Consider the following 22,194-nt stretch of genomic DNA (forward strand, 5'->3'; position numbering starts at 1 on the left):
CCTCTATGCGATAACATTGGGCCTCAACACTCTGCACCCGGCCGCCCTAGTGCCGCTGAGGGTGCAACAGTGCATCACGGACCCTGGCGGACCCGTAAGTCTAACCCCAGAACCTTAACTCCCACAGTTGATTACCTACCTGCAAACTGATAACCTGTTTTTCCTCCTTAGGATAACATTGACAATTTTCCTTTCAAAAAACGACTAAGTGTGGAGCTTTGAAACCTAAAAATATTCCTTACAAATCGTACAAATAACCAAAACGTGTTTTCTCACCTGTTTGCAGGACATGTCCCAGTGCTGAATCTATGCATCCAGCACTGAGTTAGAAAAAGTAACTTAAAATAACTTACCTGGAATTTGTTGAAAAAGCCTATTTATTTCAATGCACAGCTCCAAAAAATTTCTAAGTGTGGAGTTTTGAAATCTGAAAATATTCTTTAAAAATCGCACGAATAACCAAAACGCATTTACTCACCTGTTTCCAGGGAATGTCCCAGTGCTGAATCTAGGTATCCAGCACAGAGTTAGAAAAAGTAACATAAAAGTAACAACTGTAATTTGTTGAAAAAGCCTATACATTTCAATGTACTGTGTTTGCTGAGTGTTGCAATCTACTACATTACCTGTAAATCAAACCAAGTACAATTTCTACTGCATTTTCTAACTGTATTCAATCAAGTAACTTATTACTGAGAAGTATTTAATGCTTACCTGCACCAGGCTTGCTTGGTTCTAAAAATACAATAAAAGTATATTTTTTTTATACAAAAACAATTGGCCTAGAGCTCAGTTATTGAATGTGTGAATTCATTTGCTGACAGTGTGTACATCAAATGCTTAACACTGTCCTCCGATACTGCCTTACTGCTCGACCAAGCTACCACTATTAGAGAGTAAGGTTCTATCTAACTTTAACCTCTGCCGACCTTTGGGGACTCTTAGACTCTATACACACACTGTACCTCACTTTGGTGCAGTATACATAGAGCCAGTTTCTCACAAACAGTGACAGATGGTAGCTCTTCATGAATCAGCACTTGACTGGTGTACAAGAAAAGACATGTCAACATGAAGTCTCGGTACCTCAGCCTGTGCGTCTGGACGGAGAATCCTCGAGCCTCTTGGTCTAGGCCAGATCGTTCAGTAGGACTATATTGGTTTCCCAGCTGTGCATCACACATGCGCTGTGTTTCTTTATAATCTGAATTGGAAACATAACTCTTTTCTGTTCCATGGCACAGTAATGTCTGTAAATTATTACGTCCTGTACACAACGCAATATATAAGCAGAGGCATGCCCCTTGAGTATGTAATTATCATAAGCATGTTGATTCACGCTCCCTCAGATCTACGGATAAATCACTCATAAAACGTCCTAAAGTAAAATGCACTACAATTGATCAAAGGGACTTTTGAGAGGCTGCAGCTTCAAAATTGAACACCCTCCACTCCGAGATTAGTTTAGAAAACGTCCTAAAATGTATAAAAGCTTTAAAAACCTGTGCTTAAACAATATTTGACTGATCCAAAATGAATATGCTACTTACCAGTATGCATCTGTTCTTGGCATGTAGGGCTGCTGACATTCATATCTGTGCATAGATCGCCGCCTAGTGTTGGGTCCGGATGATTGCACATTGTTGTCCTGGAAGAGTCTTCGAAGTATCACGAGATAGGTGGCTCCTCCCCTGGACTACAGTGCGCATGGGCATCCTCTCCATCCGTAGATTGTTTTTCGCCATTGTGGCAGTGATGGAGTAGATACAGTAAGTGATGACCATGCTATACAGTAATTCTGAGTGCTGCAGCCGCTACAGGCGCCGGGGAGGAGGGTGGGCGATATGAATGTCAGCAGCCCTACATGCCAAGAACAGATGCATACTGGTAAGTAGCATATTCAGTTCGAGGCATGTGGGCTGCTGAATTCATATCTGTGCATAGATTATATAGCAGTCCCTCCATTAGCGGCGGCTGCCCGTGCCAGCTGCAGCAGTCTGAAAAAGAGTTTTGAGAACAGCCTGTCCTACAGCTGCTTGCTGTTTTGAGTGTACATCTACACGGTAGTGTTTGGTAAATGTATGTATAGTGGACCATGTGGCTGCTCTACATATTTCCTCTAAAGGAATGTTTCCTAGGAAAGCCATGGACGCCCCTAACTTTCGTGTTGAGAACATGTGCTGCTCAGTGGCTGGGGTATGGCTGGTGCGGGTAAAAGCCACTTACGTAGCCATGAAAGGCAAACTGGGGACGTGCAGCCACTGATAGGGCTATGGACTTGGCAGTAGCCATTGAGTCCTTACAGCGCTCCAGTACCGGTTCTGCCCTGTCTCCGAAGAGACGGGTGCCTTTAAAGGGCATGTCCATGAGCGAGGCCTGGACATCCCCCGAAAAGTCAGATGTTCTCAGCCAGGTGTGGCGTTTGACAGCCACCTATGAAATCGCTCTGCCCAGTGTCTAGACCACATCGAAAGGCGAACTTTGCTGCATCTCTCCCATCTGACACTGCTTGGAAAAGGATGACCCGGGCTTCCTCCAGGACCTGTGGCAGCATTTGCGCAACAGTTTCCCACAGTGTGTGGGAATAACTGTACAATAAGCGTGCAGTGTTCACTGGCTGCAATACAAGGCTGGCGCAAGAAAACATTTTCTTGCCCGAACTATCCAGCCTCTTGGATTCCCTATCCGTGGGAGCGAAAGAGAACGAGCCCTGGGATGTAAATGCCAGGACTATCAAACTCTCTGGGGTAGAGTGGGTGGTGATGAAATTTGGGTCGCTTAGAGCAGGGCAGTGAGCAATTCTCCTTTTCAAAGGAGTCCCTGTGCTGGGCTTGGATCAGGATCCCAGTAGGTTGTCTGTGAGTACTTCATTAAATAGGATTAAGGGTTCCCAGGAGGAAACACCTGGCTGTCGCACCTCTGTCAAGATGTTAGTCTTGACTATCACTGAAGAAAGCTGAAGGCCAAAGACCTCAGCCGCCCTTCGCTCTACCATAGCATAAGACGCTCCCCCCCTCCGTAGCCACAGTAGGGGGGAAAAAGCATGCCAGTATCCACTGACCTCACCAAATTCCTCGTATTAGTCCACTTCCTCTTCAGGCTGGTCTCTAAAGGATCCAGCAACCCCTTCTAAGCTTCTCCCACTCCTAGCCTTTCAGAATAAGGCTCAGGAAACGATGCAAGACTTGCAGGTCCTGTCAGCGCCGTAACCTGTGTCAGTCGATGCGTTACTGGCTCAGGGTCATCGGGGGATCAGGTAGGGCTGATGCAGTCAGTGGGTGCCGTCAGGCATAATAGTGTCTGGGAAGGTCGCAGAGGCACGACCTGCACTCGTCCAAATCCATGTCCGAAACCATGGGGGGCATCTACACCTGGGTAAGAGCTGCAGGCGCAGTACCCGATGGAGCCTCCTCTGACTCCGTGGCGCCCAAAGGTGTGCTGGAGGGGACAGGCCACCTAAAAATGAGGTGCATAGCCTCCTAAAATTATCTCACTTGGGCAGGGGTCGCTTGATCTTAAAGAAACATCGGGGAGGGATGGTGCAGGCGCAGGCTCCGGCTCCGTGGAGCGAGGCCTTGAATGCGGAGTCTCCTCCATCGCGTCGGCTGACAGACGGGAAGAAGTCGAAGCACGCTTCGACTTCTTGTGCTTTTTGCTCCTCTGAATGTCCAGATGATTTTGAGGGGGACAAAGAGGACTTAGGACTTCTGGAGCGGTGCAGGGACCTTCCTCCTAACTGGGTACACGACCTCCGAGGAGTCGAGTGACGTGGTGTCATCTGTCAGGCCGCAAGCAGCTTTAGGGACTGCTTCCTCAAAGCCTTCAGAGCCATGGGTTGGCAGTCGGAGCACGCCTGACAATAGAGACGAGCCAAAAGCGGCCCGTCACTGATGTGGTGTGGCGACATTTGCCGCAGTTTGAGCCCTGAAGTCTTTCTAGACATAGTAACCTACACACCATAAAAGGGGGTGAACAAAATGTCAAAAAATCCTGCCAAACAGTGTAGGAAAGTGTGTTTCTGTTGCAGTAACCCCCCCACTTTTTGCCGGACTACTGATGCACTTTTTCCCTGCCAATCAGGTTCCCAGGGCCTGTTTTCTTTCCCCAAAACTAACCCAATTTCCATCTCTGGCCACAGGTCAGCCCCTGGTAAATGGTACCACAGGTACCCAGGGCACTGTGACCAGTGAAGACCTCTTAGGGCCCTGTACATTTACTTACACACAGCCTTTGCAGACTGCGTGTTTTGGTGCACAATAAAGTAAAGAGTTGACATGGCACACATCCCTGTGTGCCATGCCTACAACCAGCTGCCCTGGCATAGATCAGTCACCCCTCTAGCTGGGTGCCCTATGCCAGTGGTGAGGCTGCAGGTGCATGAGCCCTGTACCCCTACAGTGTCTAAGCCCATTCTTAGGCATCGTAAGTGCAGTGCTGCCACTAAGAGTATATGGTGCTGGGAGCTTGTCATTACGTAGTCCACAGCACCATAATGGCTACACTGAAAACTGAGAAGTTTGGTATCAAACGTCTCAGCCCATTAAACCCACACTGATGCCAGTGTGGGATTTAATGAAAAATGCACACGGAGGGCATCTCAGATGCCCCCTGAAAAACGACCAGCCTCTGGTGGGTTCCCTGACTGGTAACACACCAGCCTGCCACCACGAGACATGTTTCTTGACCCCCTAGGGTGGGAGCCTACGCTCCCTGAGCCCAGAAACAAAGCCTTTCCACAGCGGAGGTGTTCACACCTCCCCCAGGTCAGGAAGAGCCATCTGTGGCAGGGGAGCTTCAAAGGCCTGGCAGCCTTTGTAATGCAACCCCCAGCCTCTTTTGCAATCAGGAGCAGGCCCCCTTCCCGTCTCCCCTCCCTTTCGGCGGGAAGATGGGCGTGAAAAACTAGTCAGACCAGGAGGTGTGCTCACCTCTGCCAACTCCACCCCTCAGGTGGGGAAGGAGAGGTGAAGCCCACTCTCCAGTGCTCGCCATCTTGCAGATGGCAGGCACCCCCCAATCAGGACTAGGGATTGTGCTCACTCCCCCACGTTGGGTGAGCACACCAAGGGTGTAGTCACCCTAAGGGCAATAGCCCATTGGCTACTGACCTCAAGACCCCTAAAATGCCCCCTAAATACAGTATTAAGGGGGCAGCCCTGATCCAAGAAGGCAGATTCCCGCAACCTACGAAGGAGGATGAAAGACGACGCTCAGTAGAGAAGACCGCAGAGAACAATTGACTTGGCCCCAGCCCTACCGGCCCATCTACAGTTTTCAGAGATCCTGCGCCAAAAGTCACCTTGTCCTGCAGTCAGCGACCTCCAGAACCCCTGGGAGGACCGGATGCCTTCAACAAAGACTGGATCTTCTGTGAACAGCAGTTCTGTTCAAAAGAAGCAGCTAAACAAAATTTGGAGCCTGCTGAGTACAAAGAAACTCGACGACTGGAAACACCACTGCACCCGTCGCCTACGGCCCGAGTTCGTGTGGCCCACTGGTTCCAGCGAGGTCCCCCAGTGCTCCAGAGTCCGAGTCCACTGTGGGTTGACCCCTCCAGGACTCCCAGACGTCGCCTGCAGCCTCTGCACGGAGACCCCCCCGAACCGCGAGAAGCCCAGTAAGGTAAAATCAGACCTCAAAAGACACCCCTGCATCCTGCCGCCCTGGAGAAAGGAACCTGAGGTGTACCTATGCCCCGAGCCCTCCAACTTACCTGCCCAGTTGTTGGTTCCTCCAGGAAGTCTTTCTGGACCGAGCCTGTAGCTAAAAACCAAAAACGAAAATTTCCATTAAAAACAGGGCACCCGATGCCAAAACAGCACTCTGCACCCGGCCACCCCAGCGCCGCTGAGGGTGCACCTTTTGTGCTGGCTTGTTTCCCCATTTGCCCTGAGCTAAACCCTAGAAGCTTTGCTCCCACAACCCCGTGGCCTGCTTGTCAGCAGACACCACCCGGACACCCCCTATCCTCTATGCGATAACATTGGGCCTCAACACTCTGCACCCGGCCGCCCTAGTGCCGCTGAGGGTGCAACAGTGCATCACGGACCCTGGCGGACCCGTAAGTCTAACCCCAGAACCTTAACTCCCACAGTTGATTACCTACCTGCAAACTGATAACCTGTTTTTCCTCCTTAGGATAACATTGACAATTTTCCTTTCAAAAAACGACTAAGTGTGGAGCTTTGAAACCTAAAAATATTCCTTACAAATCGTACAAATAACCAAAACGTGTTTTCTCACCTGTTTGCAGGACATGTCCCAGTGCTGAATCTATGCATCCAGCACTGAGTTAGAAAAAGTAACTTAAAATAACTTACCTGGAATTTGTTGAAAAAGCCTATTTATTTCAATGCACAGCTCCAAAAAATTTCTAAGTGTGGAGTTTTGAAATCTGAAAATATTCTTTAAAAATCGCACGAATAACCAAAACGCATTTACTCACCTGTTTCCAGGGAATGTCCCAGTGCTGAATCTAGGTATCCAGCACAGAGTTAGAAAAAGTAACATAAAAGTAACAACTGTAATTTGTTGAAAAAGCCTATACATTTCAATGTACTGTGTTTGCTGAGTGTTGCAATCTACTACATTACCTGTAAATCAAACCAAGTACAATTTCTACTGCATTTTCTAACTGTATTCAATCAAGTAACTTATTACTGAGAAGTATTTAATGCTTACCTGCACCAGGCTTGCTTGGTTCTAAAAATACAATAAAAGTATATTTTTTTTATACAAAAACAATTGGCCTAGAGCTCAGTTATTGAATGTGTGAATTCATTTGCTGACAGTGTGTACATCAAATGCTTAACACTGTCCTCCGATACTGCCTTACTGCTCGACCAAGCTACCACTATTAGAGAGTAAGGTTCTATCTAACTTTAACCTCTGCCGACCTTTGGGGACTCTTAGACTCTATACACACACTGTACCTCACTTTGGTGCAGTATACATAGAGCCAGTTTCTCACAAACAGTGACAGATGGTAGCTCTTCATGAATCAGCACTTGACTGGTGTACAAGAAAAGACATGTCAACATGAAGTCTCGGTACCTCAGCCTGTGCGTCTGGACGGAGAATCCTCGAGCCTCTTGGTCTAGGCCAGATCGTTCAGTAGGACTATATTGGTTTCCCAGCTGTGCATCACACATGCGCTGTGTTTCTTTATAATCTGAATTGGAAACATAACTCTTTTCTGTTCCATGGCACAGTAATGTCTGTAAATTATTACGTCCTGTACACAACGCAATATATAAGCAGAGGCATGCCCCTTGAGTATGTAATTATCATAAGCATGTTGATTCACGCTCCCTCAGATCTACGGATAAATCACTCATAAAACGTCCTAAAGTAAAATGCACTACAATTGATCAAAGGGACTTTTGAGAGGCTGCAGCTTCAAAATTGAACACCCTCCACTCCGAGATTAGTTTAGAAAACGTCCTAAAATGTATAAAAGCTTTAAAAACCTGTGCTTAAACAATATTTGACTGATCCAAAATGAATATGCTACTTACCAGTATGCATCTGTTCTTGGCATGTAGGGCTGCTGACATTCATATCTGTGCATAGATCGCCGCCTAGTGTTGGGTCCGGATGATTGCACATTGTTGTCCTGGAAGAGTCTTCGAAGTATCACGAGATAGGTGGCTCCTCCCCTGGACTACAGTGCGCATGGGCATCCTCTCCATCCGTAGATTGTTTTTCGCCATTGTGGCAGTGATGGAGTAGATACAGTAAGTGATGACCATGCTATACAGTAATTCTGAGTGCTGCAGCCGCTACAGGCGCCGGGGAGGAGGGTGGGCGATATGAATGTCAGCAGCCCTACATGCCAAGAACAGATGCATACTGGTAAGTAGCATATTCAGTTCGAGGCATGTGGGCTGCTGAATTCATATCTGTGCATAGATTATATAGCAGTCCCTCCATTAGCGGCGGCTGCCCGTGCCAGCTGCAGCAGTCTGAAAAAGAGTTTTGAGAACAGCCTGTCCTACAGCTGCTTGCTGTTTTGAGTGTACATCTACACGGTAGTGTTTGGTAAATGTATGTATAGTGGACCATGTGGCTGCTCTACATATTTCCTCTAAAGGAATGTTTCCTAGGAAAGCCATGGACGCCCCTAACTTTCGTGTTGAGAACATGTGCTGCTCAGTGGCTGGGGTATGGCTGGTGCGGGTAAAAGCCACTTACGTAGCCATGAAAGGCAAACTGGGGACGTGCAGCCACTGATAGGGCTATGGACTTGGCAGTAGCCATTGAGTCCTTACAGCGCTCCAGTACCGGTTCTGCCCTGTCTCCGAAGAGACGGGTGCCTTTAAAGGGCATGTCCATGAGCGAGGCCTGGACATCCCCCGAAAAGTCAGATGTTCTCAGCCAGGTGTGGCGTTTGACAGCCACCTATGAAATCGCTCTGCCCAGTGTCTAGACCACATCGAAAGGCGAACTTTGCTGCATCTCTCCCATCTGACACTGCTTGGAAAAGGATGACCCGGGCTTCCTCCAGGACCTGTGGCAGCATTTGCGCAACAGTTTCCCACAGTGTGTGGGAATAACTGTACAATAAGCGTGCAGTGTTCACTGGCTGCAATACAAGGCTGGCGCAAGAAAACATTTTCTTGCCCGAACTATCCAGCCTCTTGGATTCCCTATCCGTGGGAGCGAAAGAGAACGAGCCCTGGGATGTAAATGCCAGGACTATCAAACTCTCTGGGGTAGAGTGGGTGGTGATGAAATTTGGGTCGCTTAGAGCAGGGCAGTGAGCAATTCTCCTTTTCAAAGGAGTCCCTGTGCTGGGCTTGGATCAGGATCCCAGTAGGTTGTCTGTGAGTACTTCATTAAATAGGATTAAGGGTTCCCAGGAGGAAACACCTGGCTGTCGCACCTCTGTCAAGATGTTAGTCTTGACTATCACTGAAGAAAGCTGAAGGCCAAAGACCTCAGCCGCCCTTCGCTCTACCATAGCATAAGACGCTCCCCCCCTCCGTAGCCACAGTAGGGGGGAAAAAGCATGCCAGTATCCACTGACCTCACCAAATTCCTCGTATTAGTCCACTTCCTCTTCAGGCTGGTCTCTAAAGGATCCAGCAACCCCTTCTAAGCTTCTCCCACTCCTAGCCTTTCAGAATAAGGCTCAGGAAACGATGCAAGACTTGCAGGTCCTGTCAGCGCCGTAACCTGTGTCAGTCGATGCGTTACTGGCTCAGGGTCATCGGGGGATCAGGTAGGGCTGATGCAGTCAGTGGGTGCCGTCAGGCATAATAGTGTCTGGGAAGGTCGCAGAGGCACGACCTGCACTCGTCCAAATCCATGTCCGAAACCATGGGGGGCATCTACACCTGGGTAAGAGCTGCAGGCGCAGTACCCGATGGAGCCTCCTCTGACTCCGTGGCGCCCAAAGGTGTGCTGGAGGGGACAGGCCACCTAAAAATGAGGTGCATAGCCTCCTAAAATTATCTCACTTGGGCAGGGGTCGCTTGATCTTAAAGAAACATCGGGGAGGGATGGTGCAGGCGCAGGCTCCGGCTCCGTGGAGCGAGGCCTTGAATGCGGAGTCTCCTCCATCGCGTCGGCTGACAGACGGGAAGAAGTCGAAGCACGCTTCGACTTCTTGTGCTTTTTGCTCCTCTGAATGTCCAGATGATTTTGAGGGGGACAAAGAGGACTTAGGACTTCTGGAGCGGTGCAGGGACCTTCCTCCTAACTGGGTACACGACCTCCGAGGAGTCGAGTGACGTGGTGTCATCTGTCAGGCCGCAAGCAGCTTTAGGGACTGCTTCCTCAAAGCCTTCAGAGCCATGGGTTGGCAGTCGGAGCACGCCTGACAATAGAGACGAGCCAAAAGCGGCCCGTCACTGATGTGGTGTGGCGACATTTGCCGCAGTTTGAGCCCTGAAGTCTTTCTAGACATAGTAACCTACACACCATAAAAGGGGGTGAACAAAATGTCAAAAAATCCTGCCAAACAGTGTAGGAAAGTGTGTTTCTGTTGCAGTAACCCCCCCACTTTTTGCCGGACTACTGATGCACTTTTTCCCTGCCAATCAGGTTCCCAGGGCCTGTTTTCTTTCCCCAAAACTAACCCAATTTCCATCTCTGGCCACAGGTCAGCCCCTGGTAAATGGTACCACAGGTACCCAGGGCACTGTGACCAGTGAAGACCTCTTAGGGCCCTGTACATTTACTTACACACAGCCTTTGCAGACTGCGTGTTTTGGTGCACAATAAAGTAAAGAGTTGACATGGCACACATCCCTGTGTGCCATGCCTACAACCAGCTGCCCTGGCATAGATCAGTCACCCCTCTAGCTGGGTGCCCTATGCCAGTGGTGAGGCTGCAGGTGCATGAGCCCTGTACCCCTACAGTGTCTAAGCCCATTCTTAGGCATCGTAAGTGCAGTGCTGCCACTAAGAGTATATGGTGCTGGGAGCTTGTCATTACGTAGTCCACAGCACCATAATGGCTACACTGAAAACTGAGAAGTTTGGTATCAAACGTCTCAGCCCATTAAACCCACACTGATGCCAGTGTGGGATTTAATGAAAAATGCACACGGAGGGCATCTCAGATGCCCCCTGAAAAACGACCAGCCTCTGGTGGGTTCCCTGACTGGTAACACACCAGCCTGCCACCACGAGACATGTTTCTTGACCCCCTAGGGTGGGAGCCTACGCTCCCTGAGCCCAGAAACAAAGCCTTTCCACAGCGGAGGTGTTCACACCTCCCCCAGGTCAGGAAGAGCCATCTGTGGCAGGGGAGCTTCAAAGGCCTGGCAGCCTTTGTAATGCAACCCCCAGCCTCTTTTGCAATCAGGAGCAGGCCCCCTTCCCGTCTCCCCTCCCTTTCGGCGGGAAGATGGGCGTGAAAAACTAGTCAGACCAGGAGGTGTGCTCACCTCTGCCAACTCCACCCCTCAGGTGGGGAAGGAGAGGTGAAGCCCACTCTCCAGTGCTCGCCATCTTGCAGATGGCAGGCACCCCCCAATCAGGACTAGGGATTGTGCTCACTCCCCCACGTTGGGTGAGCACACCAAGGGTGTAGTCACCCTAAGGGCAATAGCCCATTGGCTACTGACCTCAAGACCCCTAAAATGCCCCCTAAATACAGTATTAAGGGGGCAGCCCTGATCCAAGAAGGCAGATTCCCGCAACCTACGAAGGAGGATGAAAGACGACGCTCAGTAGAGAAGACCGCAGAGAACAATTGACTTGGCCCCAGCCCTACCGGCCCATCTACAGTTTTCAGAGATCCTGCGCCAAAAGTCACCTTGTCCTGCAGTCAGCGACCTCCAGAACCCCTGGGAGGACCGGATGCCTTCAACAAAGACTGGATCTTCTGTGAACAGCAGTTCTGTTCAAAAGAAGCAGCTAAACAAAATTTGGAGCCTGCTGAGTACAAAGAAACTCGACGACTGGAAACACCACTGCACCCGTCGCCTACGGCCCGAGTTCGTGTGGCCCACTGGTTCCAGCGAGGTCCCCCAGTGCTCCAGAGTCCGAGTCCACTGTGGGTTGACCCCTCCAGGACTCCCAGACGTCGCCTGCAGCCTCTGCACGGAGACCCCCCCGAACCGCGAGAAGCCCAGTAAGGTAAAATCAGACCTCAAAAGACACCCCTGCATCCTGCCGCCCTGGAGAAAGGAACCTGAGGTGTACCTATGCCCCGAGCCCTCCAACTTACCTGCCCAGTTGTTGGTTCCTCCAGGAAGTCTTTCTGGACCGAGCCTGTAGCTAAAAACCAAAAACGAAAATTTCCATTAAAAACAGGGCACCCGATGCCAAAACAGCACTCTGCACCCGGCCACCCCAGCGCCGCTGAGGGTGCACCTTTTGTGCTGGCTTGTTTCCCCATTTGCCCTGAGCTAAACCCTAGAAGCTTTGCTCCCACAACCCCGTGGCCTGCTTGTCAGCAGACACCACCCGGACACCCCCTATCCTCTATGCGATAACATTGGGCCTCAACACTCTGCACCCGGCCGCCCTAGTGCCGCTGAGGGTGCAACAGTGCATCACGGACCCTGGCGGACCCGTAAGTCTAACCCCAGAACCTTAACTCCCACAGTTGATTACCTACCTGCAAACTGATAACCTGTTTTTCCTCCTTAGGATAACATTGACAATTTTCCTTTCAAAAAACGACTAAGTGTGGAGCTTTGAAACCTAAAAATATTCCTTACAAATCGTACAAATAACCAAAACGTGTTTTCTCACCTGTTTGCAGGACATGTCCCAGTGCTGAATCTATGCATCCAGCACTGAGTTAGAAAAAGTAACTTAAAATAACTTACCTGGAATTTGTTGAAAAAGCCTATTTATTTCAATGCACAGCTCCAAAAAATTTCTAAGTGTGGAGTTTTGAAATCTGAAAATATTCTTTAAAAATCGCACGAATAACCAAAACGCATTTACTCACCTGTTTCCAGGGAATGTCCCAGTGCTGAATCTAGGTATCCAGCACAGAGTTAGAAAAAGTAACATAAAAGTAACAACTGTAATTTGTTGAAAAAGCCTATACATTTCAATGTACTGTGTTTGCTGAGTGTTGCAATCTACTACATTACCTGTAAATCAAACCAAGTACAATTTCTACTGCATTTTCTAACTGTATTCAATCAAGTAACTTATTACTGAGAAGTATTTAATGCTTACCTGCACCAGGCTTGCTTGGTTCTAAAAATACAATAAAAGTATATTTTTTTTATACAAAAACAATTGGCCTAGAGCTCAGTTATTGAATGTGTGAATTCATTTGCTGACAGTGTGTACATCAAATGCTTAACACTGTCCTCCGATACTGCCTTACTGCTCGACCAAGCTACCACTATTAGAGAGTAAGGTTCTATCTAACTTTAACCTCTGCCGACCTTTGGGGACTCTTAGACTCTATACACACACTGTACCTCACTTTGGTGCAGTATACATAGAGCCAGTTTCTCACAAACAGTGACAGATGGTAGCTCTTCATGAATCAGCACTTGACTGGTGTACAAGAAAAGACATGTCAACATGAAGTCTCGGTACCTCAGCCTGTGCGTCTGGACGGAGAATCCTCGAGCCTCTTGGTCTAGGCCAGATCGTTCAGTAGGACTATATTGGTTTCCCAGCTGTGCATCACACATGCGCTGTGTTTCTTTATAATCTGAATTGGAAACATAACTCTTTTCTGTTCCATGGCACAGTAATGTCTGTAAATTATTACGTCCTGTACACAACGCAATATATAAGCAGAGGCATGCCCCTTGAGTATGTAATTATCATAAGCATGTTGATTCACGCTCCCTCAGATCTACGGATAAATCACTCATAAAACGTCCTAAAGTAAAATGCACTACAATTGATCAAAGGGACTTTTGAGAGGCTGCAGCTTCAAAATTGAACACCCTCCACTCCGAGATTAGTTTAGAAAACGTCCTAAAATGTATAAAAGCTTTAAAAACCTGTGCTTAAACAATATTTGACTGATCCAAAATGAATATGCTACTTACCAGTATGCATCTGTTCTTGGCATGTAGGGCTGCTGACATTCATATCTGTGCATAGATCGCCGCCTAGTGTTGGGTCCGGATGATTGCACATTGTTGTCCTGGAAGAGTCTTCGAAGTATCACGAGATAGGTGGCTCCTCCCCTGGACTACAGTGCGCATGGGCATCCTCTCCATCCGTAGATTGTTTTTCGCCATTGTGGCAGTGATGGAGTAGATACAGTAAGTGATGACCATGCTATACAGTAATTCTGAGTGCTGCAGCCGCTACAGGCGCCGGGGAGGAGGGTGGGCGATATGAATGTCAGCAGCCCTACATGCCAAGAACAGATGCATACTGGTAAGTAGCATATTCAGTTCGAGGCATGTGGGCTGCTGAATTCATATCTGTGCATAGATTATATAGCAGTCCCTCCATTAGCGGCGGCTGCCCGTGCCAGCTGCAGCAGTCTGAAAAAGAGTTTTGAGAACAGCCTGTCCTACAGCTGCTTGCTGTTTTGAGTGTACATCTACACGGTAGTGTTTGGTAAATGTATGTATAGTGGACCATGTGGCTGCTCTACATATTTCCTCTAAAGGAATGTTTCCTAGGAAAGCCATGGACGCCCCTAACTTTCGTGTTGAGTGGGCTCGTGGGGGAATCGTTAATGTGAGTTTTGCTTTTTTATAGCAAATTTGAATACATTTAACGATCCATCTGGCTATCCCTGCTTTGGAAATGGCGTTGCCCTTGTGTTGTGGAGAAAAGGCAACGAAAAGTTGTTTTGTTTTCCTAAAATCCTTTGTTCTGTCTATATAGTACATGAGGGCCCTCTTTATATCTAGTGTATGTAGCATTCTCCCTGCGACATTTTGTGGATTTGGAAAGAAAACGGGCAGTTCAATAGTCTGATTCATGTGGAACTGCGATATCACTTTATGCATGAATTTGGGGTTGGTACGTAGTACAACTCTGTTTGCATGAACCTGTATGAATGGGTCTTGAATGGTTAGTGCCTGGAGTTCACTAACTCTTCTCAACGAAGTGATTGCCACTAAGAAAGCTACTTTCCAGGTGAGGAATTGAATCTCACATGAATGGAGAGATTCAAAAGGTGGACCCATTAATCTGGTGAGGACCACATTGAGGTTCCACACTGGTGCCGGTGGGTGTCTTGGAGGAATCGCTCGTTTGAGTCCCTCTAAGAAGGCTTTGATGGCAGGCACTCTGAATAAAGAGAGGTGCTGCCTGTTTTGAAGATAGGCTGCTATCGCGGTTAGATGTATACGTATGGAGCTGTATGCCAGATTGCATCGGTATAAGTGTAAGAGGTAACAGATGATGTTTTGAATGGATGCATCCAGCGGATTAATGTCATTGTTGTTGCAGTAAATGACAAACCTTTTCCATTTAGCCGCATAGCAAGCTCTGGTTGTGGCTCTTCTGGCCTCCTTGATGATATCCATACATTCAGGTGGCAGGTTTAGGTAGCCAAACTCTAAGACTTCAGGAGCCAGATTGCTAGGTTCAGCTGTTGCGGATCTGGGTGCTGAATTTCTCCATGGTTCTGCGTTAAAAGTGTGGGTGTGATCCGCAGCCTTTGATGCGACACCACGGAAAGTTCTAGAAAGGTGGTGTACCACGGTTGGCGTGCCCATGTTGGAGCAACCAGGATGAGTGTCAGTGAGTGTTGTCGCAGTTTGCGTGCCACTAGCGGTATTAATGGCGCTGGGGGAAAAGCGTACGCAAATCTGCCTGACCAGTTCATCCATATCGCATTGCCCTGCGTCTGTGGGTGCGGGAACCTGGCGGCAAAGTTTCGGCATTTTGCGTTTTCCCTTGTGGCGAATAGGTCTATCTCTGGATGACCCCACTGCTGGAAGTACGGTTTGAGTACTGATGGATGTAGCTCCCACTCGTGCATTTGGTGGCTGTGTCTGCTGAGCAGATCCGCCATCTGGTTGTCCTTGCCTGGGAGGTGTTCCGCCATGAGGAACATGTTCCTCTGAATGGCCCACTTCCACATGCTCTGAGCCAGATGAGACAACTGTGGAGAGTGAGTTCCTCCCTGCTTCTGTATGTAGTACATGGCAGTCATGTTGTCCTTCCGGATCAACACGACTTTGTTGCATAAGTGTACTTTGAATGCCTTCATGGCTAGGAAGATTGCCATCAGTTCCAGAAGGTTGATGTGCATCTTCTGTTGCTGTGTCGTCCATAGTCCCTGCACTGTGTAATTGAGTACATGAGCTCCCCATCCCTGGAGAGAGGCGTCCGCCGTCAGTATTATTTGCGGAACAGGCTCTTGGAACGGTCGGCCCTTGCAAAGGTTTTGTAGATTCCACCAATGCAGAGTTGTATGCCCGACCGCTCACCAACACTAGGTCTGTTAATTGTCCTTGAGCCTGATTCCATTGACGTGCCAAGCACTCCTGAAGCGGGCGCATATGTAGTCTCGCGTGCAGGACTATGAAAATGCAGGAGGCCATCATGCCTATCAACTGCATGAACACTCGCGCTGGAAGGGAGTGTTGAGGTTTGAACTTTGTGATCAGCAGTTGCATGCTGTTGATCCTCACTAAATTTGGCTGAGCTGTGGCTGCCAGAGTGTTTATGGTCGCGCCCAGGTACTGGCGTACGTGTGCGGGTTGAAGATGTGATTTTGGGTAATTTAGTGAGAATCCTAGACTGTGAAGAAGGTGAATGGTGTGGGACATGTGGCTGGCACATTGCTGGGCTGACTTTGCCTGAACAAGCCAGTCGTCCAGGTAAGGGAAGACGTGAATGTGCTGTCTCCGTAAATGTGCAGCCACTGTCGCTAGGCACTTGGTAAAGACCCTGGGTGCTGTTGTTACTCCGAAGGGGAGAACTTTGAACTGATAATGGTGATCCTGAATAGTGAACCTGAGATATTTTCTGTGCGATGGGTGTATGGGTATGTGGAAATACGCATCTTTCAAATCCAGTGTGGCTAGGAAGTCTCCCTGACTGAGTAACGGTAGAACCTGCTGTAGGGTGAGCATATGGAAATGCTCTGACAGAATGTAGTGGTTGAGGGGTCTCAGTTCTAGTATAGGTCTGAGAGATCCGTCCTTTTTTGGGATTAAGAAGTACAGAGAGTACACCCCTGTCCCCGGTTGGTTTACGGGCACGACTTCTATTGCACCTTTTTGCAGCATACTTAGTACTTCCTGCTGCAATAATGCCAAGTGCTCTACGGACATAGGACGGTGCTTTGGCGGTATGTGGGGTGAAGTGGACGTTAATTCTAGACAGTAACCGTACTGGATAAATTCCCTGACCCACCTGTCTGTGGTGATGGACTTCCAGACTGACAGGAACTGTTGGAGTCTCCCCCCGACAGGTGTTATGTGGTCGGGGGGTAGGGAGAAGGCGTCACTGTTTGTTTTTGGGGGAGGACCTGGTGTTGCCGTACCCACGTCCTCTACCTTTGGTGCTGGATCCACGATATCCACCTCTATTGTTGTTATCATAGGTACTTTGCGTACCCTCTTTATTGTACTGCTGCTGGGACCCCTGACCTCTAGCTGCTCCTCTATTCCCGGGGCGACGAAAGGAGCCACTCCGAAACTGCTGCGACTGCAGAGCCCCCATTGATTTTGCAGTTTGTGTCTTTTTTAATTTTTTCGAGGGTAGTGTTAACCTCGGGGCCAAATAAAAAGTCTGGGTTGACCGGTTGATTTAAGATATTGTTCTGAATTTCAGGTTTGAAGCCTGAGATTCTCAACCGTGCGTGCCTCCTCAACATTACGCTAGTGTTGATCGCCCTTGCTGCAGTGTTGGCTGCATCTAGTACGCATTTGTATGGAGTTGTCCCTCTCTGATAAGGAGCTCCGCTGCCTCTTTGTATTCATCTGGCAAGTGTTGTAGCAGTGATTCTAGTGTGTCATAGTGTGACCTATCATAACGGGCCAGGAGTGCCTGGGTGTTGGCAATGCGCCCGATGTTTGCTGCTTGCGCTGCTATTCTTTTGCCTGATGTCTCCAGCACTTTGGACTCCTTGTCGGGGGGAGGAGCATCATCCGTTGTTTGTGAATGTGCTCGTTTGCGAGCATTAGAAACAACCATGGAGTCTAATGGTAACTGACCCTTAATGTACATAGGGTCTCCGGGTGCTGGCTTGTATTTTTTTTTCGATTCTGGGGTTCAACACACGTGCCCTGGTTGTTTCTTTAAAAATGTCTTTTGCAGGTTTTAGAACCCCCTTCAGCATTGGCAGAGTTTTGACGGTTTTCTCAGAGGAGACGAACGTGTCCACTAAGAAATCTTCCTCTACAGTGTCAGAATGGAGTTCCACTCCATGATTGGCAGCAGCCCGTTCTATGAGGGCATTAAAGGCAGCAGTGTCCTCCGTGGGAGATGTCTTTATATTATAAAGCTGCGTGTCAGGAGCATCTGGTGCGTTACCCTGGTCGGTGGGGTCTCCCCATGCCGGATGTGGGTCTTGCATGTGATCATCAGGATCGATATCCACCGGGTAAGTGGTATCATCCCCTATATAGTCCTCTCCGGCATCTGCCTCCGAATGCGTAGGAGAAAAAGACGGTGGGTCCTGAAGGTAGGGTTGAAAGGTTTTGTGAAGCACTGGTGTGGAACCTGCTGACTGTTTTTGTTTCAAAGGAATCTTGTATGAGTCCAAACCCTTCTCTGGTGTGATCTTCCGCTTGCGGAGCAGCAGCCTACTAGTGTCGGCGTAGATAACGTGTGCCTGTGAAGGCTCGATATCGATTTGTCCAGCGGATAGTGTCTGTGTTTCGTGGACACGTGTCCGAATTTCGAACATTTTCGGTGCCTTGGGCGGCGGCAATCCAAATGTGATATGCGCCGGTGCCAAGTGAGCTTCTGCGGCCTTGTGCTTTTCGGGACCCGACGTAGGTTCGAGGGTTGCCCGGTCCCTGATGCGTTGCAACGATGCGGAGACCTGTTGCAAGGTGAACGCAGATGGCGCTTTGGAACCGATAGGCACCTTGGAGGCAGGCGTCGAAGCGGTATCCGATTTTTTCCCAGTCTTTGGGTCGTCGATCCGAAGGTGGGTATCGACGCTCCTTGGCGCCGATGATTTGGTAGGCGCCGCACCCTTCAATGTCGACGCAGACGGATCGACCACCTTGACCTTGGTGGGTTGGGCCGTAATCTTCGGTGCCATAGGCTGAGGCGCCTTGTGGGGACCGAGGGCCTTCTTCTTTGGCTCGGTGCCGGAACACGTCTTGGTGAGCTCGGTACCGAAATCTCTTTTGGTGTGTTCAGTGCCGATGACCTGTGCCGGCGTCGAAGGAGTGGAGGGCTTCGAGGCCTTCGATCCGATCGCAACCAGTTTCACTTTCGGTTTCGATGTAACCGGTGCCACGTATGGTTTCGGTTTCACTGAATGAAATCCAGTCGTCTTCGATATTAATGGCTCCTGTGAAATGTTCGAGGCCGGGCCTTGAGGCGGGGCCGAAGATCTGTGTGACTGATCTTGGGTAAGGCCCGCAGGCGATCCCTCGACCTGAGCCTTATGACGACTTTGTCTCTCGGCCTCCGTAACGACGGGTTGGCCTAGCTCTTCGCTGGAGCTATCTTCCTCGGCCCCAAGGGCCTCATCGTAGTCTCCTACCTCGCCGACGACGTCTTCGTCCTCGAAGATCACCTCATCATCGTCTTCCGATCGGGATTCACGTTCAGAAGCATGGCTGGAGTCTATGTCTTCTACGCTCTCGGCTTCCTCATCCTCGGTGCTGAAGATGTTGACCGGGGCAGGCGCCGATTGCTGTGCCAACAATCTCGCTGCCCGTCGATTCCGCAGAGTCTTCTTCGAGCGGAACCGGGCGCAGGCCATACATTTTGACTCATCATGATCCGGTGAGAGACATTTGTTGCACACCGGATGGACATCGACGTGAGGGTATTTCGCATGGCATAAAGGACATCTCTTGAAAGGAGTCCTCGATTCCATCGTCGAGCGTTGATCGATGTTCGGACCGAAGCAGATCCGAAAAGCGTGAAGAAGTTACTAAAACACAAAATAAACTGGTCGATACCGAACAATACCGACGAAATCTAAAGGCCTTTTGGCCTTAAACTAAAGTTTCCGAACTTGAGCTAAGATAAGCACATCCGAACCCAATGGCGGAAAAAAAACAATCGAAGGATGGAGAGGATGCCCATGCGCACTGTAGTCCAGGGGAGGAGCCACCTATCTTGTGATACTTCGAAGACTCTTCCAGGACAACAATGTGCAATCATCCGAACCCAACACTAGGCAGCGATCTATGCACAGATATGAATTCAGCAGCCCACATGCCTCGAACATACTGTACCCGACACCTGCCACATCTTAACGGGATAATGCTCTTTATTTCAGGAATGATTTAGGTTCTGATCCTTTCTTGTAAGGTTCTCACAGCGCCAAGATGCCCTAAGGGTGAATGTTGCCCTTAACAAAACATCTATAACGTAAGACCACCTATAATCACAAAGCTGATGTAGAACTTATCAGTTCACATAACATTTAAATTGTCAAACTGAACATTTAATTGAGTGATTTTGTTTCTATACCGCGCCACACGAAGTCGTTTTCATGAGACTTGATGTCTTCTTGGTCAGTAGATTTTTTGACGTGACTAACGAGGTCTTCTGGGCTCAAAATAAAGCTCCTAATTTCTACCTCAGATTGTAACGTGGCTTCTACACAGAACACAAGATCCCCTCTGTAAATCGGTGGAGACGGTATCTATTGTATTGAATTGTGACCAGGATTGTTTCTGCACAAGCAATATTCTGAAACAGACTAAAGAAAAACAAGTTGCAGTACTGGACACAACACTAGGCGGCAGGCAAAGACAAAGCATGTGATCTACAATAACACATATGGCAACCCTAAGATTAAGAGTAGTTCGTTCTTTATTCATCACAGAATTTTAATGACGTGGGCAATGTGCGCTATATAAAGCCTTCTTAACATCACCAAACAGAATAGGGTAGCACGTTAATCTAATTTTAAAGCGCGATCAAGGCCACGAGACTAAGTCTGATGTGCATAAAATAATATTCATCAGCCAAGTATGTCCTGGAGTCCATGTCCAAACACAAATGCTTAGCACAAGTATGTCCCGACCTCCAGGGTAACCGCTGTATAAATGGCAGCTTTCAGGCAACAGCTCTACAATGTCAAATGCTATCCCTCTCACAGACTGGGCTACAGGCTTATCAAATCAAGGTTTTTCAGCTTCCTCACAGCATGTGACAATACATGAAATTACCAATCTGGTTATAGTCGGTTTAAAAAGGTCTAGACCTTCGTGAAAAGCTCCTTAGTTTACACAGAGCAGTTTGTGTCTTACGAATTTCTGTGAAAGTATCTACATAATAAAGTACTCCACTTTTACAATCAAGGGTGTGGAAAGACTTCCGCTGAAGATGTGGGATTCAGGAAAATGCTCGTCTAATTGTGGATTTAGGAAAATGCTCGTCTAATTGTGGACTTCCTACATTACTTTAGGTCGGAAAAGGGGTTGAGTACTTAAGGATTCTTTCTTTCAAAAGGAAACTGTAGGTTTCTTTGCAGAGCTTCATGTTCACTGACTTGCGATTGAAGCACTAGTCGCCACAAAGCAACGTTCCAAGAAATGTATGCAGATTAACATGGATTCCTTTTTCTTTTTTTTAATCATCCCACTGGCACTCATCTAGAGAGTGACGTCGACACATATGAAAACCTTGCAATTTGGGGAGTCCACCTGGCCCTGAGAAAGCAGCTTATCCACAAAACGTGTTGGCTGTAGCAACCATGAATATATACATGGAAAATATGTTAAATTACAGAAATGGAAACAGATTTGATTCATGTACTTTATGATGAATAAAAAATTATTTTAATATTAAGAAATCAGCATCATTCGGACTTCATAACTATAATCACCTCCTGAGTGTTAAGGTTTGTCTGGTACATTAGATACAAGCAAGTGCAACTGGAGGCTAACTGGTGTATGTAGGAGGTGTGGTGCCGGGCAATTGTCTAAACAACTCTCGCATATCTGTTTAAACATGAACATATAATATTTGCACACCAACAATAACTTCAATCTTTGGTCTAGAGAATGGATCAAGATGGCTTCCCTGCTCTTCACATTACACCTAGAAAATACATTTGGCTGACAATTAAATGCAAATGAGAAGTACTTTATATTAACTCAGAGCAACAATATGAATTGTGGTAATTTATTACATGGGCAAGATTGGGGAAGCGTGGATTGTAAAACTATGACAACCTGTATCTCAAAAACTCTTACCGCTTGTTGCTCAGCTGCCATTGCTGCGGCTGCTGCTGCTACAGTCTGTCTCCCCATTCCTGTAGTATTAGTGCAATCAGGTGGTGCAACTTTGGCACCAGATAAGTAAACGGGTGGGTTGGATTTTGGAACAGTTCGGGTATGAAAGAGTGAATGATTGCAGGGATATGAAAAAGAACGCGAGGGATGCTGACTGGGCGCCCGCTGCTTCCAACCTACCCGGAACTGGCTATGTATGGGGGTGGCTGGTGGATGGTAAGGAGGAGGTGGAGGGGGCAATGGTGGGTGAAAGGCCACATAAGAGTCTATATCTGTAAACATGGTTTCTGTAGCAGGGGTGCTGTTCACTCTACATCGTCCGGATTGACGTACAGGGAGAAGTGGGCTTTCATCTCCAAAGCGTTCATCTGGAAAAAATTTGTGAGGGTTCTAAAAAGGAGAC

The 22,194-nt window shown here is 48.3% G+C and overlaps 1 protein-coding gene across 1 annotated transcript in view; it reads right to left on the reverse strand.

The window, feature by feature from the left end:
* BTBD7 (BTB domain containing 7) overlaps positions 1-22,194 on the reverse strand; it is a 486,767-nt gene that overhangs the window by 50,122 nt on the left and 414,451 nt on the right. The window contains exon 10 of the mRNA XM_085626483.1: positions 21,753-22,181. Coding sequence (XP_085482609.1) covers positions 21,753-22,181 — 429 coding nt within the window. The remainder of the gene's footprint in view (positions 1-21,752; positions 22,182-22,194) is intronic.

This window comes from Triturus cristatus, chromosome 9 (genome assembly GCF_964204655.1).
Source record: "Triturus cristatus chromosome 9, aTriCri1.1, whole genome shotgun sequence".
NCBI lineage: Eukaryota > Metazoa > Chordata > Amphibia > Caudata > Salamandridae > Triturus > Triturus cristatus.